Below are 16,394 nucleotides of genomic sequence, written 5' to 3'. Positions count from 1 at the left end.
AAATATCTCTAAAACTGGGTAAGTAAAACCACAAATATCTGAATATCTACTGTAGAAACCACAAAGGGAAAGTGGGAAAATATGTTTCTGCAATTTGGGCGAACTTACCCTTTTAGCTAGAAATTCCACAAACATCACATTCAGGATTTAAGTGTTCACTCATTTCAGCTTCTTCTGAAGGGAGCAAGAGGAAGGTCAAGTCTGAGAAGAACCACACTGCTGTCTGCAGACCAGACTGTGGCTGAAGGGGGTCTGAGAGCGGATAGGAGCCAGAACTGCAGAGCAGAAGGAGGCAGATTTGGTTTCACCCCTGGGTGTGCTGTGTGGAGGTCTGCTTCTCACACCAGGGCAAACAATATTTCACCATGTGGTATGAACATGCAGACCTGCCCAGAGGATTTCACCACTAAACTCCTAATGATGGAAAATTAACGCTCCAGTGAACTGAGCTAAATGCCCCTACTGACAACATTTCCAAACTATTTACAGCATGGGTCTAAAAACAGCAAGTGAAGGGATCACTCAGGATGTATTTCTGTTGGTTTGGGCATAATGAGGAAAACCTGTCAGACGCGTTTTGTTATTATTTCCATGAAGGGCAGGAGATGAAATAGAGAGGGAAATTGTTAAGAAAACGACTGGTGATAAAATACCGTGAGCTATAATTAGAAATCAAAAATGCCTGTCAGAACCAGAGCAGCAACAAGTGGGATTTGAGATTTTCTTTGACCGAGGAGACAAATTTCTACACAGCGTTCACCTGATATGAGGAAACCAAGTACTGAATGGAGAGGGGGTCTTTACACACAATTTACAGACTCCTCCCAGACATGCCTGGAAGAAAACCTCTTGTCACAGTAGGAGCTGGCCACTGACAAGAGCTTCCATCCACGCAGACTGATGTTCAATAACCCTGATTCCGCAGGGTTTTTTTACGCGCATTGAAAATGAGAGCCTTTGTTTCGACAGTGTTGTGGGTGATAACAATACCCTGCATGGAAGCCATCCACGGATTATACAATTTTGGCCAGCATGACTTATACTACAAAAAGAATAACTGCAAGCCAATTCCCGAAAAGTTCCTCCTGTGCCATGATATAGAGTACACAGAGATGCGCCTCCCAAACCTGCTGGGACACGAAACCATGAATGAAGTCCTGCAGCAAGCTTCTTCCTGGATCCCTCTAGTTCAGAAGCAATGTCATCCCGACACACGAAAGTTCCTCTGCTCCCTTTTCGCTCCCGTCTGTCTGGACGATTTGGACGAGCCCATACAGCCGTGCAGGTCTCTGTGCGAGAGCGTCAAGAACGGCTGCGAGCCCGTGATGTCCGCGTTTGGCTTTCCTTGGCCAAAGATGCTGGACTGCGACCATTTCCCAATCGACAACGACCTGTGTATTCCACCTGCCGGCCTCGAGAACTCTGCACCAGTGACCAAAGAGGGTAAGGTTTCTGTATTTTACAAGCAAATCTACTATTTCCAAGTATTAATAAATAATTAATATTAAACGCACTTTTTCTGCTTCGTGCGATGCCTGTGTGAACAGCACGATGTTCTGTCAATAGGCCATACCCGTCTGTACATTTATTGCACAAGAATCCAAATTCATATCTGGTTATGTGTGTCCTACTTGTTTTGCACGGTAACAGATTATTGAACATGAGCTATTTCTCTTTTCTGTTTTAGTGCCCAGAGTGTGCGATGCTTGCAAGGAAAGTGATGAAAATGACAACGAAATTGTTGACAACCTGTGTAAGAATGACTTTGGTAAGTCCATCCATCTATTTTATTAGCTCCCAAAGTGAAGCTCAGGAGCCACAAGAGGTCACGACGGGAGGTTCTGAAAGATTTTAGGCGACATGAGGAGTTATTGTTAGCCTTCACTTTTATCTCTCCTATTGTATGCATTTTAACATTAACCATATGCACAGGCCTTAAGATGCTTTCATATCAAAAGGATGATCTTTGTGCAGTTTTATTGTGAAAAACAGTGCCAGTCTCTGTTCCTCTCTTTTCTCTCCTGCTTGATGCAAAGCTCTAAAGATCAAAGTTAAGGAGATCTCCTACATCAACGGTGACACCAAGATAGTGCCGGAGACCAAGAGCAAAACCATTTACAAGCTGAACGGCGTGACGGAGCGTGAACTGAGGAAGACGGTGCTGTGGTTGAAGGACGGCCTGCAGTGCATCTGCGAGGAGATGAACGACATCAACGCTGCCTACCTGGTCATGGGCCAGAAGATGGACGGCCACCTGGTCATCACCTCGCTGAAGCGCTGGCATAAGGGACAGCGCGAGTTTAAGAGGATTTCGCGCAGCATCCGCAAGCTGCAGTGCTAGGAAGGGGGACACACTGCAGGTGTCACTGTTGAAGAAAACGTTTAGCTGAGCTCTTTCCAATTACTAGGCCTTTCCAGTTGTCACACAAGTTGCAATTATGGTTCATAGATTCCTCTTTGGATTCCAGCAAATATTTGGCCAGGTACTGTGTTTTCCATTGCTTTCAGTTAAAAATGCCCAATATCTTGAAAAAGGCAGTAGGCTATTTAGCATATTTGGGGCTGGACAAAAACTTGCTTTGAATTGACTCCATAACTGTAATTCATATGGATGTTCTGAAAGGTGCTATGTCCCAGTACACTTAAACTACATTCATTAATAAGGCCACACTATTTTCAAAGGGGATTTGCAAGTGGCTATACTACATAAACTGTCCATGTCTTCTGAGCAGGGCACACATTTATATCTGGTATAGACTTGGAAGTAAGCAAATATAGGAGTAAAAAAAAAAGGCCCTTCAATTGTGGTAATCTGAGAAATTCATCCATCCACTCCCAGTCGTTTTGCACTTGGCGCCCCCTAGTAGCCAGTTTTAAAGTGGTGTGTCTTTTCATGAGGAGCTGTCTTTGATGTTGCCTCCTTAAGATGGTGTCCCAGGTGTGAAAGAGTCACTAACTACGTGGTTAAAGTGAAAACTAGCAGAACTGTGAATCCAGGATTAAAAATAATTTCACTCTAAAATAACATTGGCAGATGTGGTCAACTGTTAAATCCTGCAATGAGCGTGAGTTTAAGACTTGTTCCTTCTTTCCTGGTATTCCCTGTGATCAGTTTCATCATAACACAAAGCATTTTTTTTCATGGGGCCTGTTGTAAAATGATACATAAATCTTCCAAAACTCCTATAAGGAATAAATTACAACACACAGTCAAAGGCCTTGTCAAATTGAGAGAGGATGATGGGATGATTATAAAATACTCGAGTTAAATTTAAAAAAAACTGTGTGTATGTTTGAGGGGGTGTAGTTAAGACTTCCAAAAAGAAGGAATTTGCATCCAATAAAAAACATTCTGTTATTGCTCCACAGAAGCAATTACTAAAATGTATTGTTATTGCATGGTGCATATTGAGTGAAGCTGTGATCCCCATGTGGGTAGTGTGATGTTCAAAGACAAAATAATGTCTGTTTTTTGTATTCCCACCGTTTTCTCTAGCAAAAATGAGAGATAGCTGGCTATATTCTCTTCCTGTTTAACATTTTAATATTCACGGTAATCTTTTTGTGTTTGAGCCGTTCCATAATTTTCTACCACAGTAAGATTAAAAATGAATATTTTTCTACTCCAGACTTTAACATTTCATTTAAACTTCCATGTTAAGTTTTGGGTTGCGTCTACATCCTTTTGTTTGATCAGTGACACAAGTTGGAGTTTTCTGTATTAGTGATGACTATCTGAGTTTTGGTTGGCAGCGTTGATTTCATGAGCAGTAACTTTTTAAGCGCAAATACTCATGGGCGTGTGTGTGCGCAATGTAAAAAGTATTTTTTGAAAGTACTGTGTAAATATCAAATACTGTATTTTATTCTTGTAAAGTTTCTGGTGATTAAAAGCTACCAACAACATGTTTTGAAATTACTTTCATTAGTGTGTGTGTGTGTGTTTGTTGGGGGGGATGGAGGGCAGGAAATAATCATGTAAAAGAGGAATTTAAAAAAGAATCCTAATGATCGGTTCTAAGATGGAAAATCAACTTACATTATGTATTTTTAATTGAACACCCCCATCTAGTGGAATTCAATGGTAAAATCTGGTCATGGGTAACAACTTGATGCATAGGAGGCATTTAGTGTGTCTAGTTATATTTACAAAATGTATATACAATAAACATTCAAATGTTTGTCAGTGTTTTTGCAACACTTCAGATCTGTATTGACAGTTTTTGAGGCTATAATGCTAAATAAATATTGGCCTGTAAAGCTAGTATCAGATAAAAGACATGTACATCTTCAATGTTGAATACTTGAAAGCACCAAACCAAGGCTGCAACTAATGATTTCATTTTATGAAAAGGCTTTGCGGGCTTTTTGTCTATAAAATATCTGAAGATAATTCAAAATGACCGCTAGTTTCCCTGAAATAAAGGTTTTGTCTTCAAATTGATTGTCCAACACTCAAAAATATTCAAACTATACTGATATATAATTTGAATAGTTTTTGACTGAGACATAGGCAACAAAGTCTCACATTTGGGAAATTAAATTCAGCAAATCTTGAGCATTTTTGCTTAATAGATGACTTGAAAGGGATTAACTTAAAATTTGATTCTGAAAAATGCTGCTGATTACATTTTTGATCAATCAGTTAATCAACTAATGTGTCAGTACTTACAGACCTATCCTTCAACTTATGTTGTTGTGAGGTAATACAGCTTTATTTTATTACCTGGAACTGTCCAACTAATGTTATAACAACAGGTAAACAAAGAAACTATCCACTGGACTACTGAAGTATGGATGTTTTGTCAGTCCTCCAAAAGGCTTCATCAGTGGTGGAGAGTCCCAGGTATGTTCACCTCTCTGGGTGGACCACACTGTGTCACTTCAGCTGCTGAGTTATTGGGGTCACATGATCTAGGTGTGAACTCGTGAAATTAAATAACGAGTGTCAGGATTGCATTGTAGGATACAGTCTAAAATATCCAGGGTATCTGTCTTTTCCTGTGGATGGGACATCACAATCAGGAAACTCACTTGTGTCCTCCGAAAGAGAACAGTAACTGGTGGCTACCAGCTAAAATATGAACTATTGAAATTACAATGCCACCCTAACCATAGCTCTTCCAACATGGTTTTTACACACTTCACACCTTGATTCATGTAATGAGTCGCCTCCTCAGCCCTCATATGACATTATGAAATACATGGGAGTCCCCACAGGCCAGTAGAACTGATTAGGGCTCTTCAATCAGTAACACAATGTAATGCTACACCTACAGTCTAGACAGTAGTTTCATTTTGACCAGATAATACTCCTTGTTCTTGTAGTCCAGGATCCAACCCTGAAGGGCATGGAGGTTTGCTCATGTAGCTTACATAACAACAATAGGTTTTGTGTGAATTACTGTGCATCCTACAAGACTACTGTTAAGGGCTGTACATGTCTAAATATGTCCTTAATTCAAAGCCTAACTAAGGGTTGCACGTGCAAATCAGCTATAGATGCCTAAGATACACGGCTGTGGAATTCAACTAAGTAGGCTACTTCTACTGAAGGACTGTACCAATGTACAATTACAAACTACTTTTGAGCATTAATGATTAAACCACCAAACACTAAGTGGATAAAAGTAGCTCCACTTCAACCAGCTACAACATTTAATTGTTACCTATAACAAATTAATAGCTTTTTCTTTACTTAGTGATATTGTGAATACCAAACGTTTACTTGTAACAGAGTATGTTTACACTGTTGTAAACGTAACCTTAAGTATAGCACAGGAATACTTCTTCCATCACTATACTGTATTACACCTGTTGTATGTTTCCTGTGTAACACTTTTACAAACATGTAGCTTACTAATTGCAACATTAAGAATGAATAATTTGGTTGGTGTCTTTAGACCAAGTTATGTTACTTATCCTCCACTGTGAAATTGTCTTTTTAAAATTCATTTCATAACTGTATTTATATTCCCGAATTAATTCATTAGATTGTGGATTAGCCTGTCAATTTTAAATCCTCTATCTATATAGGCTATACATTACAATTACAAACACATGATAAAAATCGAGTATCATGGTGGCACTATGGACAATATTAATAATGTACATTTTGTCATATTCGGTAACAGATAGTTCTATTTCCAAAATTTCCTAAAGCTGAAATACCCCAGGATTATTTAAACGCCATAAAACGTTCGGTCATACAGCGTGAATCAGTCCGTAATTGCTCAATGAAGGCTGCTTAACCAGAAGAATTGAATGACATCATAATGAAGAGTCGCGCCATTCATGATGCCTTCATAGCTATGGGAAAATTAATACCTTTTGGGCGGGGATCAAAAAACCAACAGTAGGTTAACATAGTATAGGCTAACCTTAGGCTGTGTGGGAAATTTGCTGACACTCCAACTGCACTAATGTGACGTTTAGGGGGTCGGATGCGTGGAAACCCTGTAAACTACGGGTGGGAAAATTAATGCTTTTCAATAAGTATTGTTTATTATTCCATGCAAACATTAGGTAATATGTTTGGGTTTATTTGAAGCTACTTTCTGTTGTAGCTTAGATCTTTTTGTTTGGTATGAAAACGTGCTGTGATAAGAACGTTTTCACATCGAAGCTATGTGGCCCAGTACGCCCCAAAACATGTTTCAAAAACGACTGTCTTTCAGGCAGGAACATCTTTTGTTTGCTAATGCTAATCAAAAGCATTGGCACTTCTGGCTTAGAGATTCAAAGTCTACGACGGTCATGAAGGCAGCACTACAACTTCTTTTTTGGCTGTTAGTTAGTGGTAAATTTATTGAGCCTGTATTTAAAATTTGTGTGTCTGTTTTCCTTCCCATTTGTGCCAACATGCTATAAAAACCCTTTTTAACTCCCAGTGACGGTACACCGACGACGGTGAATCTTGAAGAGCAGGCAGGGTTCAGTTTGACAAAGCTCAAAAAAGTCCGCGGGGAAGTTCCCTAGGAAATCCCCCAAGACAGTTCGGGGATATTATTCTCGACAGTGATGCGCCAAAGCTCCGACACAACCGAGCTGCATTTGTAAAGACAGGGCTAGAAGCAGAGGCGTCAAATGCTGGATTATTAAAAGGATCCTTCTGTCAAATCTAAATTACAAAAACTGCAATGGATAACGCCAGTATAAACACGGATAATGACATGCTTAAAGTGCGGAGTTACAGTACGCTGAATTCTCTGTATCACGAGACGCGGCAGGAAATCGACCTTCTGAACAAACAGATTTATGTAAAGGACAATATCATTTCAGATTTAAAAGCGAGGCTGGGGAGATATGAGAGGATCTACATGACTGTGGGAGACAACGAGTCTGTGGTCATCGGGCCGTCCAAGTCTTTGTTGGAGAGCTTGTGTAAAGAAATATGCAAACTGAAACAGAAGAGGAACGATATGGAATTTAAGGCATCTCGACAAGCAGAGGTAAAATATGTTGATAATGCTTATAATGTGTGTGTATGATGTTTGTAGACAATGGACCGACCCTAAAATTAGCTGATGGAGAAAAGTTGTTACAGTGGCACAGGTCTGTCCCATGTGGGTATAACGTTACTCCCACAAGTCTCTTGGCAAGAACTAATGAGGTTTAAAAACCCTCAAAACTATGCTACAATATTCAACTTTTTTCCCCTTACCCTTCTATTGATTTGAACTGAATGTATTTATTATAAATTCTTTACTGAATAGAACATCTTCAGAGATACATATGACTGAAAGAAAATCCAATACAGAACAAATATTAGCAGCAATAGTTAGAATGATAAATTATTATAATTGTGGATATATATTTATGTAGTCTATCTTTAATGCATTAATGCACCAAAAGATTTACACTTCACAAACAAAGGTGTTCAAGCAATTCTTCTCCCGTCTTCCTCATCAGGAGATCCAGAGGCTGAATGTGCAGCTCAGAGAGAAGGAGCTGGAGCTGGAGAGTGTCAGGTGTCAGCCGGACCACGAGAAGGACCAGGAGATCCAGAGGCTGCGGTCCGCCCTGGAGGAGAGGGAGCGGTCTGAGGCCACCCGAGCCATACTCTGCACGTCCCTGGCGGAGGAGGCCGAACAGCTACGCAGCCAGCTTGGCGCAACGGTGAAGGTGTGCCAGGAGCTGCTGGCCAGGATGGAGAAGGAGAAGAAGGGGGGAGAAGAAGCGGAGGTGGTGGTTCAGCAACAAAAGCCTAAGGAGGTGTGTGACACTTGGGCTGGGTTGGATTTGTTTTGGAATACTTTGGGCTTCATGGGGGTGCCTTTATTTACTTGCTCATTGGGCCTTTTTTAAATGCAGTAGTGGTACTGTTTATTTTTAATTTTTTTGGAAGGGCTCTGTTGTAATCTGTCAACCTTTTCTACAGATAACAGAGTCCTCTGACATTAATGCCCAAATCAGTCAACTTCAGGAGGAGAATCAACAGCTAAAGCAGCGAGTGGCATATGTAAGTCTTATACAAGTTATGCTCAGTGACAATACTTTTTTACTCAGAAATCAACCGTGCATTAGAGAAGGTCTAACCTTTTTTTGTAATTGCGCCTTTTAGGTACAAGGTCTGAATTCTCAGTGGCAGAAGTATGACTCCAGCAGGGAGGACTATATCAGAGGCTTGTGCCAGAGGCTGAAGGAGACCACTGGGCAGGGCTTGATGCCTGGGCTGGGCTCTGCAAGCACTGGGTTGCTTCATCATGAGATTTCCAGGCTCAATGGCTTACTGGAGGAGAAGATGAGCGAGTGTGAGCGGCTGGGTAGAGAAATGAATGAGCTAAGGAGGCAAGACCAGGAGTGTATCCAGACTCTGGGGCAACAGGTCGGTGCTACATTGTGGTCTCAGTACATATCTGTATAATTTGACCGTATACAGCTGTTGTGGCATTTGATGTGTTTGAAACCCAAACTTTGAAGAAACAAGAAGACTAAAGGTTCTTTCTGTTGCTTCCTCAGGTCCTAATCTACACTGAGGACTTTAAGTCGGAGCGAGCCGACAGAGAGCGAGCACAGGGCCAGATCCAAGACCTGAAGGAGCAGATTTATCAGTTAAAAAGGCAGTTACACAAACAGGTGAGACGGCACTGTTAAATGAGATGGATGAGTGCATTTTAGACATGTTTACTTTCTGTTTTGGTTAGCACATTCCGATATGTGTTGGCTTGTGCAATCCTAACAGTGTATGTACATGACTGTCTTCAGGAGGGAGCCAGCAGAGAGAACAGAGAAGCGCTTCCCATGTGTCGTGTGCACATAGGACACAGAATCTCCTCAAGGCGACATAAGGACTCGCCCGAGCCTCTTTTGAGAGCCACTGCTGAAATGCAGCAACAGCCTGCAGGTGCAGCAGCAACACCAAACCCTGCCTGGAACGAATGCCCAGGCCTGTCAGAGCTACAGTGCCCGCGGTGCCTCGCCACCTTCAATGACAGGGACGCTTCAGAGTACCTGAACCATTGTGAAGAGTGTGCCAAACTATAAACAGAACAACACTCATGTGGAAAAGACAGTTATCTCTTGCTGACAGTAATTGAACACTGAAGAGCAGCACTACACGGCAGAAAAAATTCCTGGTTGGAGTTTCCAAGTCGGAGAGGGTTGACAACAAATGAAACGACTGACTTAAGAAGTTTGTACACAGTGAAGAAAAACTGTACAGCCCACAGTTCCCCCGTTGCAAGAGAAATTAGTTCATCAGACTTTGTTAAGTCTGTATAGTTTTAAAAAGTCCATTGTCAGGTTCCTAGTGTGCTCCTGTGGCAATGCAGGAGGTTATTGTGGTGGGGAAGTGGATGCCAATGCAATATATCCAATATCATATACCTCAATGTGTCAAATTACAAACCTGTTGCACTTTCTTGACATTTAGCCAAAAACTAATCGTAGGATTGTACGATTGAGAGATTCATGATGCATAAGCTTCTTATTTAGGATCTAGACACATCTAGTTGACAATGTGGTGCTATTAGTTGTTTATTTTTGATTGAAATTTACATATTTTTGTTCTGTGAATTATATATTTCTTAATAACAGATTTAAAATATATAACTATTAATATTTATTCACCTTTGCATAAATAATTGGGAAAAGCGAATCACTTTAGTGCAATGTTTTGTTGCCTTTTTCCATTAAAGCCATGAAATATATTTTTCCTGGTAAACTTTTGGGATCAAAAATGTTAAATACAACTGGAAACATGTTTGGGATCTACTTTTTGAAAAGATGTATGTAAAGATTGCATCCCATCTGACAACATGCTTATTTTTTGGAGATCTGGTGCCATTTTTTCTGAGCTGGCACATAATTTTTATAATAAAAGGCTGTTTACACACATATTATCTTACGGTGATTTATTTAGGTTTAAATGTATTTCATTATTGAATGGCATATTTTACTTCTTGAGTCTGCAGCCTCGAGCTGTAACCACAGATCATAGCCTGACCACAAAAATGTTGGCACTACTTAATCTAAGTCTGTGTGCATGTTTTTTTTTAGTGTGCGTTTGTGTGTGTCCATCCTGTGTCACGTGTATGTGCTTGTGCGCGGTGGAAACCCCCTTCCCAGCGTTGCCTGAATGGGCACGCTGTACTGTGACAGCTATATACCCAGCTGTTATGTGGCTGAAGCAAACACTACAGGGGTACTCAGTAGACCAGCAAAAGACAGGAGCTCAAGTTACATCCAACAACCTTCAACAACTGCCTGAGGATCTGTTGGTGACCAAAACATACTGCAGTCAGTCACTGTGAAGTATCGTTTTGACACAAACAGACCAACAGTGCTGTTTGGTGAATCAGTTGTCATGGGTTTGGTGTAGTAAGCACAGGAAGCTGGACATCCCCTGTTTAAAAGGAAGTAGGCAGTTGCAGTGCATAGAAAAGACGTTGCCAACAAATGTGTTCTAAGTGTATGTGTGAGTGAACACGTTCTCATTTTGCTGCTTTGTTCTTTGATCAGATAAGGACTTGTTTAAAGTAAAACTATGAAACTTTTGAAAGAAGGCATTCTTATAAATGAAAAACAAACAATAAAACTTACTCTTGCTCAATTTAATACTCTCAGGGGTTTTGTCACTACAGCCTTACTTGGTCTGGTATGGCTAGTAGATTGTGTTAGCTGATGTTGACAAAGTGTGGCTAGATATTGCTGTGTGACAATCTGTGTCAGACTGTAATGGGAAGACTCTAAGGGAAAACTGTACATTTGAATGTGGCTGCCATTCAGCAAAAGTTACATCGTCTTGCTTTAAACACTATATGATTAAATATTATAGTTCTAGATCAAATAATAACAAGCTCATTTCATCTCATATTTTCATTCCATGTTATAATGCAAAAGTTCAACATTTTGGGAAAGATTGGGAAAGAAAGATTGATACCATACCACTCTCATGTTGGCACTATCTGAAGCTACCAAGAGCAGTCCGTAATCTTAGTTTAGCATCAAGACTGGAACTTGGGGTCCAATGGTAGAAAAATCCCCATACCAAGTGTGAAAATGAGAATTAGTGAGAATTCTGTGCTATTCCAGGACATAATCCTCTTAAAACGTTAAATTGTCATTTTTACACTATGGTTTCTTAGGAGAATTTTGTAACCAATGGACAGAGCCAGGTTAGCTCTTTAGCTAGCTTAGTGGTGTTAGCGGTAGCTTCATATTTACCATACAATCATGAGAGTGCTATCAATCTTCTCATCTAACTTTCTGCCAGAAATTCCCGAAATGTAGAACAATTCTTTGCATGTAAATCTAAAATGTATATATAGGCTATATAGTATGGGCAAACATGTCTTGGTGGTAACTTAAAATCTTTCTACTTAAACCAGAATTAAGGTTTTTTATTTAAGAAAATGCTACTGCGATTACCTCTGAAAACAAAATCAAGAGGCTTGAAAGCTGGCATATCCCCCCCAAGTCCCCAAGCGTTCAAATGACACCAGACAGCATCACATGCTAACTTACTCATCAGCTAAGAGGGGAAGATATTTGTGGCTGAATTAGTTTCCAACACATTTGTCTAATTTGCATAATATACCAGGCTGGCTCCAATTCATGTGCCCACAGAATTTATTGGTTACAAATTTGGCTTAAAAGGCCAACTTCAGTATCTCGTCTATAAGCCAACCGCATGCAGACAAGTAGAAATACACATTGGTCCTAAAAAGGCCACGAGTTGTCTGCTAGGGATTCTCCCCCACCGCCAGCACACACCCACGCATTTACAACAGGGTCTATAAGTGACTGAACTTCCACACACTCAAACTCTACCCACTGATCTGAGAGTGGAAAAAAAATAGGTCACAAATCCCCACCTGAGTGTCTGGGAACTTTTCTAAGAAACAAAGAATTAATGAGAAAAGTCAGGTGACGGTGGTAGATCAGTTCCTGTTTCAAAGCATCAGGATGTACAGATGTAGTCATTTACTTTTTAACAAAGAGGGAAAACTTCAGCCTGACACTTATCCAGACAAATACAGAATGGATAGATAGAGCCTTTAATCTTGTGTGTGTATCCTAAAAGAATGGGAATTTCCCGCCATCCTGAGGGAATTCCCAAAAAAAAAGCAGACATGCTTTTTTTTGAAGATGCAGTGCTGTCGACCTGAGCAGATTATTTAAATTTAACGTATGTTGTTTGAGGCATTTGGTATTAATGCTGACTGGGTTTTTTTTAAGGCTTTTTGGAAAGAAAGTCCAAGCTTCCGGCCATCAAAAACTGCATTGGGGCATACTGAAGCCAGCAAACAAAGGGGGGATTCTCTCTTTATGAAGTGTATGTGATCCTGAAGTGCTCTAGGCAGTTGACAGTGAAAAGATCAGTATTTTGATTACAAGCTACCGGGCAGCTGTGATCCCTTTTAATGATCCTATTGGTTCTCGCCCCTGTAATTATCAAGACTCCTCTTGCACCATTGTTTTTCTTCATCAACCAAGACCATTTTAACAGCAAAGCGTCAAATCAGGGAAATATTTTGAGAGGACACGAAGTGGAAATTTCTTTGAAGTGACTTTTATAGACATATGCATCTATTATTAGCTGAGGGAAAGTGTACATAAGCGACTCTCATCTCTGCATATATGAGAAAACACATCTGTGGTGTTTTTTTTCATGTTTTATTTAGATCACTGCCCATGTTTGTCAGACATTTTGCTTGGTTGCTTGGTTTGACTTGTCTAGGTTAGCATAGATTTGTGGAGCATTTGCCTAAATGCGGCAGATCCGATCTTACAACACTGGTGACTGCGAGCGAGCGAGCCCACTCTACAAAGAGCCAGGCAGTTATACCTGAAATAAATAATGAGTCATATCTACTAAGGTGGTTCTCACAAACCAAAACCTTTTTTATCTTCTCTTGTATTAAGTACATTTACCACAGTTCTCCCATTCATGAAATTTGTATGGGTGGTTATTTTTCACAGTGAAATCCCAGTTTTAATAGCCACACTTGGAGAAGTTAAGAGGAAGCAGTCATTGTGAAGAACATCACTTTAACTCACTTCCTCTTCACATTGGCTCTGAATGTAAGATATCAACATATTGTACTTTTACAGCACACTATTTTAACAATATTATTCAAGAGCTTCGTTTTTTTTTTTATATGGGAATATGTGAATTTACTGCATCCTCAAATGTTGGCCATCTTCTTTCCCATTATTTCTTTGTGCAAACTGATGTGAAATTAGGTTTTAAGGACAAAAATGAAGTGATCAGCTGAAACTCATAAGATTACACATTAAGTTGAGCATATTTTACCACTGTATGGCAGCAAAAGCTTTTACTGCTGCTGATGAACACTGTCCTGTCAGTGCTCAGTGAAAGGTATATATTAACTCATCTACATCTAGATAAGCCAAAGCATGACCTCATTTCACACTCACTTTTACCCTCAGGGAATGTACTTGATTTCATAACTGCCTGAAATCAATTTTCCCTAGAGTTTCAAGTACATATATGAAATGCGGCTACATGTAAATGTCTGATGTAGCCTAATGGCAGATACCTTTTTTGTTTAACGTACTTCACAACTGAAACTGAACCTCAGGATCTACATGACTTGGTGGCCTTCTAGACTGATTATGACTGTCAATTAGTGGATTTCCCAAATAGAACACGTATTTGAGGGTGTGACTCACCCTGCAACCTTTTCGTAGCCGCAGACATGCAGAGCAGTAACAATGGGTTACATTTGCTGCTTTGGCTCAAGCAGTACATACTATTCACCAGTCTATGGCATATAACCACCTCATGTTTTGTCCAAAGTTGCAGCCAGCAGCCAGTTAGCTTGGCAAGCAGGAAGACAGAAAACATGGGGAAACATACCCTAGCTTACTCCACCAGTAAAGCTCACTCAACACACTATATCTTATTTGTTTAATATGTAATAAGTAGTCTTTATGCTAAGCTAAGTGGATGCTAGCTGTAGGTATAAATATGAAGATTCTCCATCGTCTAACTCACAGAGCAAATAAGCTTTTCCCCAAAACCTCTTTCTTTGTAGTGTATGTGTGTAGTTTTAAGTGTCCATGTCCTTTATCGGCAATTTCTACTGCATGTAGGAAATAAAAGTTGACACAAGACACATAATCCTGCCATACTACTGTATTCCATCTTTCAAAAAAGAAAGACAAGATTTAATATTACTTAACAATATGTTAAAAGTAGCCAGTTTGGCTTCAGTGTTAATACAATATACACTCTATAACAGATTGATAGTGTGAGTATTGTTCTTTTTCAATTTCATTCTGAAAGTATTCTGATACAAGCTGGCTACAGGTCAAAAAGAAAGAAAACAAAAACTGTAACTGGTACACTTTTACTCAACAGTTTGTTAAACAGTACTTAAAAACCAAAAAAGAACATTGTCAAGTATTACGCTTTCCTCCTTTCTGTGAAATAGGGTGGAGGTGGTGGTGGGTGGGGTAGAGGCAGGGAGTGGAGACCAGCTGACCAAGCCCATTCCCTTGTCAATCATGTGGATGAGATGCCGTGCTAGGAACGGGGAATGATGGGATAGTAAGCCACAATATCTCAAATACAGCTTTTAATTCATTACATTTCTCATTTTTTGTAGTTTCCTTTGTCTCTTTTTTTGGAAGGAAACCATCCAGACATAGTAAGCATCTTTTGACTACAGGTAAGCCAATAAGAAAATAATTTCAGACCATGGCTTTTTGAGTCAAAAGAAGTGCCCAACTCAGACTAAAAGCACACAAGCACGCAAGGAAAATTAATCAGATGTAAAGTAGCATTTTGTGATTCTTTTTGTGTGATTTCATTTAATATTTGTTTTAGTTCTGCATCAGTCCAGATGGGTCTGTGTTGGAACCACACAGTGACAAGAACAAAGCAAGGCAGCGTGGGTGTGATTTGGGCACAGCAGGAGAGAAGTTCTGGGAGGACAACAGCTGAGTGGGGGGTAAGGGGGGGGGGGGGGGGGGGGGAACGTGTGGGTTGGTATAGCCGTTAAGGTACTGATTGTGTCCCAACAGTCACTCACTAGCACCCTCAATGTGCAGCAAACGTGGCTTTCTTCAAACTAAAGTTTGACCAGTTGATGGAAAGCCGTTGGCGGGTCTGCCGAGCAGAATCCAAGCAAAACCTGAAGAAAAAAAAAGAACAAAAACAAACAAACAAACACATGAGCCATCTGGATAGCCCTACTACCTCAAATTGAAATGTTAAAAAAGGTAGCTGTGGAGTTTTCATGTAAACAGAGATTTATATTTATATTTAAGGTTTCTCACCAGAATACATTTTGTGCACCCTTGAGGGTAACTATCGTTACTATTTCGCTCTATTTCGTATAGGCTTCGCCCTCTAAGGCCATCGCTATTGGGTTTAGAGGCAAAGCAGGATAATATGTCTATGAAGATTCTCAGTCATCCAGGTCATAGTTATCCAACGAAGGTTAAAATCAAGGGCAACTGGACTTGGTTGAAGATACTGGAAGACGTTTCGTCCCTCATCCAAAGGACTTCTTCAGTTCTGACTGACTGGCAGGGAAACTCAGCTATTTAACCTCAGTGGGGTCGTTGGCCCGGGTCATCGATACCGCTGGTTCGTTAGTGTTCCTTGTTGCTGTGACGACAGTCGTTACAGTCGTTAAGACTACCTGTGGCCAAGACTGAACGACCATCGTTGGTATCTTCACCTGAGGTCAATAGGTTACGTTTGTTGAGTTTCCTGGGAAGTGATGAAAGGACAGCATTGTAAGTGGGGGATAAGTGGTGGCGTAGACCCCCTCCCCTGTTCAATGACGGCTTCTCAACCCTGGTGTAGATGGCTTCCTTGACACCTCTTTCAAACCATCCATCTTCTCTGTCTAAAATGTGCACCTGGTGGTCCTCAAACGAGTGTCCTCTGTCCTTCAGATGTAAGTAGACTGCAG

At 40.4% G+C, this 16,394-nt stretch overlaps 3 protein-coding genes across 8 annotated transcripts in view; 2 read left to right on the top strand and 1 right to left on the bottom strand.

The window, feature by feature from the left end:
- Positions 1 to 947: 947 nt before the first annotated feature.
- Positions 948 to 3,888, top strand: sfrp2 (secreted frizzled-related protein 2). The gene is made up of 3 exons (XM_046048249.1): positions 948 to 1,443; positions 1,688 to 1,768; positions 2,037 to 3,888. Exons 1-3 carry the CDS (start codon positions 948 to 950, stop codon positions 2,339 to 2,341), a joined length of 882 nt encoding a protein of 293 aa, XP_045904205.1. The 3' UTR covers positions 2,342 to 3,888.
- Positions 3,889 to 6,335: 2,447 nt separating this feature from the next.
- tnip2 (TNFAIP3 interacting protein 2) lies at positions 6,336 to 10,338 on the top strand. 3 transcript variants are annotated; one of them, XM_046048219.1, is made up of 7 exons: positions 6,336 to 6,469; positions 7,282 to 7,451; positions 7,912 to 8,214; positions 8,381 to 8,461; positions 8,564 to 8,827; positions 8,962 to 9,078; positions 9,208 to 10,338. In XM_046048219.1, exons 2-7 carry the CDS (start codon positions 7,320 to 7,322, stop codon positions 9,484 to 9,486), a joined length of 1,176 nt encoding a protein of 391 aa, XP_045904175.1. In that variant the 5' UTR covers positions 6,336 to 6,469; positions 7,282 to 7,319; the 3' UTR covers positions 9,487 to 10,338. The 3 variants fall into 3 exon arrangements, with proteins under 3 accessions (XP_045904175.1, XP_045904176.1, XP_045904174.1); XM_046048220.1 differs by having other exon boundaries at positions 6,339 to 6,355; XM_046048218.1 differs by lacking the exon at positions 6,336 to 6,469 and having other exon boundaries at positions 6,809 to 7,451.
- A 4,252-nt stretch (positions 10,339 to 14,590) lies between these two features.
- The window catches only part of fam193a (family with sequence similarity 193 member A), a 29,119-nt gene continuing 27,315 nt past the window's right edge, over positions 14,591 to 16,394 (bottom strand). For 3 of the 4 annotated variants that reach the window (XM_046048142.1, XM_046048144.1, XM_046048145.1), the window contains one exon: positions 14,591 to 15,605. In XM_046048142.1, the coding sequence (XP_045904098.1) occupies positions 15,512 to 15,605 (94 nt within the window). In that variant the 3' untranslated portion in view covers positions 14,591 to 15,511. The remainder of the gene's footprint in view (positions 15,606 to 16,394) is intronic. The other variant, XM_046048143.1, reaches the window with a different exon arrangement.

This window comes from Micropterus dolomieu, linkage group LG04 (assembly GCF_021292245.1).
Source record: "Micropterus dolomieu isolate WLL.071019.BEF.003 ecotype Adirondacks linkage group LG04, ASM2129224v1, whole genome shotgun sequence".
NCBI classification, from domain to species: Eukaryota; Metazoa; Chordata; class Actinopteri; order Centrarchiformes; family Centrarchidae; genus Micropterus; species Micropterus dolomieu.
The sequence above is the reverse complement of the archived record's forward strand: the minus strand, read 5'-3'. Positions and strand labels throughout refer to the sequence as shown.

Bases quoted from the DNA above. Each gene is read 5' to 3' on its own strand.
- sfrp2 (XM_046048249.1), top strand. From the start codon at position 948: ATGAGAGCCTTTGTTTCGACAGTGTTGTGGGTGATAACAATACCCTGC. The intron at 1,444-1,687 runs GTAAGGTTTCTG...TTTCTGTTTTAG, and splicing joins TGCACCAGTGACCAAAGAGG to TGCCCAGAGTGTGCGATGCT. The intron at 1,769-2,036 runs GTAAGTCCATCC...CTTGATGCAAAG, and splicing joins CCTGTGTAAGAATGACTTTG to CTCTAAAGATCAAAGTTAAG.
- tnip2 (XM_046048218.1), top strand. From the start codon at position 7,140: ATGGATAACGCCAGTATAAACACGGATAATGACATGCTTAAAGTGCGG. The intron at 8,828-8,961 runs GTCGGTGCTACA...TTGCTTCCTCAG, and splicing joins TCCAGACTCTGGGGCAACAG to GTCCTAATCTACACTGAGGA. The intron at 9,079-9,207 runs GTGAGACGGCAC...GACTGTCTTCAG, and splicing joins AAAGGCAGTTACACAAACAG to GAGGGAGCCAGCAGAGAGAA.